Below are 6,639 nucleotides of genomic sequence, written 5' to 3' on the forward strand. Positions count from 1 at the left end.
CACAGTATTTCATTTTTTTATTCATCTTCTCAACTGATACATCTACATAATATCAAGAATTTAAGGTGGCCTCACATTACACGTACTTGACAAAAGGATTGTTCATTTAAATCCCCAAACTGTATTGATAATTATGCTATAATTGTGCATAAACATTTCTAAACATTCCCACAAATGGTGTTTCAGGGACTTAATTGAGTCTCTGAGTCGGTGAAGGCCTAATACTCAACATTTCAGCTCTTTAACACTCAAGATGAACGCAAACAGAAAGTTCAAACTTCCTCTTCCTTTCTCTAGAAGTTCAGGTTGCCAGTATACTAAGACCAGCCCACACCCTGTTAAACCATTATAACAGTAGAACTAATCCCAGATCAGCTGCTTAATCTCAGAACTTTCATTGGTATCAGTTGAAATACATGCAAATAAATGTAGCACATTTTCCCTTTAGAGTCCACAGATACAGCATTTCCTGAAGAGATGAGTGCGCGTGTGTGTGTGTGTGTGTGTGTGTGTGTGTTCTGCAGGATTAAATCAGTGCAGTATGTCAGAAGACTACACTGGAATCACATTTATTTCTATTAAAAGTTCATACACCTAAAGATGAGCACAACATATTTGTCATATTATTAGTTTGACTGCTTTTGGAATGAAAAAGGTGACTTAAATCAGACTCATGTGAAGAACCGGTCCTGTATTGAAAAAAAGAAGAAAAAAAAGAAAAGAATGACAAAAAAACATTACAAAATGAACTGTTGTCTAAAATGTTAAATACATTTCAAATGCTTCCAGAAAATGACCCGCTAAATGGGGTGGGTTGCTCATGTGCATAGCATCAGACATTCAACATCGCAAATCAGGATTAAACCTGCTTAAAAACCAGATAAACGTGCTGCTATTGTTAAAAAGAAGAAGAAAAAACCACTCGCATTAAAAGGCTTAATGCTGTTCCTCTATAGTCTCTGTATCTCAACAGTAGGCGGAGACAAATCGCAACTTTTCCAAAAACCTGTTAAAACAAGCAGCCACGTTAAAAGAAAATCCCTCCCACATCCCTCACATAGTGTTGCAGCTGAAACCACCAAGTCAGTTTGTGACACATTTATCAAGCTCTGTTAATGTCTCAAGCACGAACCAGATTAAATTGACAGTCTGTACGAGCGGTTTCTCTTCAGAGGATGAATACTTTGCTGTAAATGATGGCCTGGTGGACATTCTTTAAAGAGAGAATAAGACTTCCTGCTTCAGAGTTACATATACATGTTCTCTATTTACAAGGACTTGCATTTAGTGCAATATTACCTCCCCATCATAGCCCAAAATGGGGTAGGTTAGAGCTCTGGCAGCTAACTCATCACAGCACAAAAAAAAGACTTTGGCGTTCGAGTCGATCAAAGCAACTTCACACATCCAACATTGGCCGTTACATTTGTACACAAGCTTATAGGCATACTAACAGATTCTACTGTATATAGTAACAAATAAAACTGGTTGCCAATCTCATCTATCAGCATGTTAAAAAGAGTGGCAGAAAAGAAACGGTGGAAAGAGAGCCTTGTCTGGTCTGTTAAACGATAGCAAAATAACTTCCAGTACAGATGCAGAAGTTACGTTATGTGATTGAGACAGTGCTTTCATAAGACTTGCTTTGTTACTTCTTTTTTTCACTCACAAAAGTAGAATCAAACAACTTCTATTTAAGATCGACTGTTATGCCTCCTTGCATGTGGCGTGTCATCTGGCAGGATTCAAGTGCTGTTTTAGGAAAAAAACTCATTTAAATGCTAGTTTTTCCATGTAGAAACAGACACATGGAACCCAAAGCAGCTAATATTTTCATTTAGTCTGAATATTACTTGAAACGGAATAACATTTAAGTAGCTATAAAATAGTTTTCAATGAACTTATAACTTATTTCCCTTAGGTTTACGTTGCCTTAGATCCCTTACAGACATTTTTATGCCAGCATATTCAGCTAAACCATCCCTTGCCAAATACATTTTGACATACAATATTATAAAACGGTATTAACTAGATCTCTTGATCTGTAAAGCATCTTAAATCCATATCTCTGTCTTCGGGTTACAAAACTGTAGTCTCAGTTTAAAGGTTGACACATTGTGACTGTATACCTGTATTTTGCACACTTTCAAATGTTCACTCATCTTTAAAATGTTGCTATCAAGTACATCTAATACATTTCATTTAATAAATAAAATCTCATGTTTGTACTTAGTTGTAAGTGATTTGTCTCTGTTTGTGGAATGAATCCTCTCCACATCCCAGGCAGTTGAGGGGTCTGTCTCGTGGAGAACGTGGCAGAGCAAGAGAAAATGCTATGGAGGAGAGGAAAAGTGCAAAATCTCCCCTTACACACTCCCGTCAGTGCCGTTTTTCTCGTTGGCAGTGTTAACTGTAGTCCCGTCAGGTTGCTTGCCGTCCTTCCGAGGCGGCATCCGTTCGTTTATTCGGTCCAGGCCACGGGCTTCTTCGAAGTTGCGGATTTTCCGTGTAGGAGAGAAGCCTTGGATGGCTAACAGGGAAAAAAAAAGAAATCAAGGAAAATGAGGTGGTTAGGAAAATGTGCATGAGGATTAAGGATAACTTTCAGTGTTTAGTTAAACATTGTTTAATGAGACAATTAACAAACTGTGCTAGCATACAAAACACATTTGGCCAGTTACAGTGATCAAAAAGCCTTTTCATCTGATTAATTATTTAAAGGGTTATAAAATGAAAATTATCCCATAATTTACTCGCCCTCAAGCCATCCTAGGTGTATATTACTTTATTCTTTCAGCCAAACGCAATTAGAGTTACATTAAAAAAATATCTCTTCCAAGCTTTATTTTGGGAGTGAATGGTACCTTGTTTTTTGAAGCCCAAAAAAAGTGCATCCATCCATCATAAGTGAATGCGTTTTGTAAGAAAAATATACATATTTATGACTTTATAAACCATAATGACTGGCTTCCGGTAATGGTCGTACGCGAGTCGATTTCTGGCCAATGAGTGAACACTGACCCGATGTATGACGTCTTGACGAACGCGGAAGCTCAGAGGATAGCGCAAAACAAAACACTGGTCATGAATTAGATTTTCTTAAAGAGAAATATCGGAGGAGCTTGAGTTTGTTGCCCAGCCCTATTTGTTTGAGCAGCGAGAGGTGTCTACTCTCACCTTACGCTAAGCCTACGTCATATGCTGGAACTTGTCTCTTGTGAACAAGCGGACGGACGTTACCACAAGCTAGTGATTATAGTTTATAAAGTAATAAAACATATATGGATATTTGATTTACAAAAAAGCATCGCTTCAAAAGGCCTTGATTAACCCCCTGGATCCATATGGATTACTTTTATGATGGATGGATGGATGGATGGATGGATGCGCCAGGATATTTTTTTAAATAACTCAGATTGTGTTCGGCTGAAGGAAGAAAGTCGTATGTACCTAGGATGGCTTCAGGGTGAGTAAATTATGGGATAATTTTATTTTTTGGGTGAACTAACCCTTTAACAATAAAAAAAAATGCAATTGAGGTGATTTTTAAAAATGGACTTAAGACTAATGGACTTCAACACCTAACTTTTGAATGGTAGTGTATGTCCAGTAAATTATTATGGATTATTTTATATATATATAAAATATTTATATTGTGCAAAAAAGGAGAAAAAGTAAAAGGGAATGAGTGTATTATTTACAACATGGAATAAAATGAGATTGAGCCAATTCAATTCAACATTCTGATGGATACCACTCATTATTTAAACCTCTAAAAGAGCTTGAACTGAACACATATTTTACCAAACAGCACGCACAAACAGGAAAGCTGATTCTTGCACAACTGCCAGGCTTATTATGTCCTGTGACATTTTTGAAAACACCAGGCAATTGCCTAGGTGAATCATGGCCAGTTCCAGTTGACAGAGCAAACACAAGATGCCCATTCAAATGGAGAAAATAAAAAAATAAAAAATGGAGATGCAGCTGAACTTAGAAATCAGGTCAGCGACTCGACAGCAAGAGTATCTTACTCTGGCACACATTTCATGCCAGCGTGTGTGTGTGTATGTTTGTTTCCACAATAGCTTAGAGTCTTGGTACATTACAGCAGCGGGCGAGAGGCCTCGGGCAAGAGTGTTAAGCGTGAACGGGAACAGACAGTCTTAGGTGTGCAGTCGTAACAAGATTAGAATCTGAAAATACTCAGCGGAGGGAGGTCTCGACCTCTCCGCCAATCATATGGGAGCATGAGAATTAGCACGCTCTAGCCGGGACCCGGGACTAACCAGCAAACCCCTCCGGTCAGCAGGCAACATCGAATTATTGAGGTGGAGCAGAGCCGGGGCTGGAAGCCTCATTCCATGACTGCATGGACGGTTTCAAGTGTCCCATCCATCATATATCATTAAAAATACTGGCCCAGAGTAATTTCAGGCTCTTTTGTAAAATCTGAATCTCATCAGGGAAAGAAATGCCCTATTGCTTTGTTAGGCTGCTTTCAATTAAATTCACAAAAATATGGTGGTGCAAGAATACAGATTTTCCATGATTAGTCTGAGACACACACAGACACTGAAGTGAACAGCAAGGCATGAAAAGACACATAGGGGAAAGACAGTACAACTTATTGGGGCAGGATATGACACAGTACTGCGAGCGTACCTCGACCCTCCTTTGCGTCTATGGTGGCTGTATTAGCAAGCGCAGCAGGAAGTAGCCCAAAATGAATGGAAAAAGAGGTTATATCATTGTGATTACATTCAAACCCCAAGCATATTAACCCATACACCACAACAATGCAGTAATATTAGTAGTTAAAGAATCAGACAGTAGTGTACACAGAGAACAGAGAGTCAGTGAGAGAAAAAGCAGTTAGTTCTTTACACTCAGATTTTACAGTACTGGGGTAAAACAGGCTTTAAAGATGCAGTATGCAATATTGACAGCTAGTGGTTGAAATAGGTACTGCAGTCCAAATTTAAAATATTAGATTTTAATATTGAGATATTTGAGGAGATTGAGGACATGCAACAGGAACGAGCGCAATTGACAAGGGAAGTGACAAGCCTTATACTGTAAATTGATCAGCTAATGTATACTTTGCTCTGTTCATATAGCGTTTTTTATGTTGGGTAGAATCTGTGATCTCTGACCAATTTAATTTTCTGGCTTCCATTGCTGCCGTGTTTTCCACCAACTGGTAACCCGGGGAGACGAAATACTATTGGGTAAATTGGCAGTGGGCGGGATCTGTTAAGAAAATTTTAGGGATTATCTTCAAAGTAGAAGTATTTCAACACGTTTTGTCCCAAGTCTCAAGAATCAGTGAACACTAAATATTATTTAAATATATATTTTGAATTGATCTCTGATTTGGAGATTTCCACAGTCAAAAAATGCAGGCAGACACAACTAATCAGTGCTGTATCAGCTGACAGGAGAGGATGGTTATCAGACAACTAAACCATCTCATAATATATAATTTTCAGAGTATATGAAGGAATTATTGGATTGTTATAGCTGGAAATGTCCTACTATCCTAAGGTCTTGTCTTAAGATCAGGGCAACAGCTTCGTAGTTTCTTTAATATTCCTCTCTGTTCCGCAGGTCTAGTTGGCTTGATGTCTGACACACATAGACAATGAATCCGGCCTCTTAAAGGTCACTGAATTTTCTATATGTACTTCAAATAGCGACATCCACCCACGGCCTCCCTCTGATTTCCCTCCCTCACTCCTTCACTGCTCACTTGCACAACGTTTCCTACGCCATTGGCCTTTAATGACCTTTAGTCCTAGGCACCTCGCCAACAAATTCGTCTACTCAGAGTGGACAGGTCAATCCAGAGTCATGATGCAGCTCTCATGACAATCACCCTCTGATTGGCTCTCTGAGTTCTCAGAATCTCTGTAGTGCAGGTGGCTAAATGTGAGCCTACAAGGGAAGGGCTTTATACAGCACATAGGCAAATAATCAGTGTAAACATTACATTAGTTCATAGGTGGACAGCAGGATGTAACAGGTGTACATAGTGTCCAGAATAAGCTTGGCAGTTTGTGTAATTGTGATTATACAACATTATATTTTAATTAAAGAAAATGAAGCCTATTTTTAAGAACATTAAGATTTCTAGACATTATTTGACAATAAACCCTGTTTCATGACTTTGATACAAACAAACTCATTGTCCTTAAAGTAATATTAAAAGGAAAAAAATAAAATCACATCGAAAGTTTGGGGATGGTACTTTTTTTTTTTTTTTTAAATAAGCACTTTTGTTTATCAAGGATGCATTAATCAAAAGTGACAGTAAAGACTAAATTGCTACAAGTAAAATCTATTTCAAAAACAGTAAATGTTCTTTTGAAAGTTCTATTCATGATATTTTTTTTAAATGTATCAATTTCCACAACAATATTAAGAAGCACAGCTGTTTTCATCTGTTTCTTGAACACCAAATCAGCATATTAGAATAATTTCTGAAGGATCATGTGACACTGAAAACTAGAGTAATGATGCTGAAAATTCAGCATTGCCATCACAGGAATAAACATATACATATATACACATATACATATACATATACATATACACTACCGGTCAAAAGTTTTAGATCGGTAAGATTTTTAATGTTTT

At 37.7% G+C, this 6,639-nt stretch overlaps 1 protein-coding gene across 2 annotated transcripts in view; it reads right to left on the minus strand.

Moving 5' to 3' along the window:
- ppp3cca (protein phosphatase 3, catalytic subunit, gamma isozyme, a) overlaps window positions 1-6,639 on the minus strand; it is a 38,586-nt gene continuing 31,947 nt past the window's right edge. The window contains exons 13-14 of one of the 2 annotated variants that reach the window (XM_084115306.1): window positions 4,666-4,692; window positions 1-2,530 (exon numbers count right to left, since the gene is read on the minus strand). In XM_084115306.1, the coding sequence (XP_083971432.1) occupies window positions 2,367-2,530; window positions 4,666-4,692 (191 nt within the window). In that variant the 3' untranslated portion in view covers window positions 1-2,366. The remainder of the gene's footprint in view (window positions 2,531-4,665; window positions 4,693-6,639) is intronic. The other variant, XM_084115307.1, reaches the window with a different exon arrangement.

The sequence above is a fragment of the Abramis brama genome, assembly GCF_963993115.1.
Source record: "Abramis brama genome assembly, chromosome: 5".
Lineage (NCBI taxonomy): Eukaryota > Metazoa > Chordata > Actinopteri > Cypriniformes > Leuciscidae > Abramis > Abramis brama.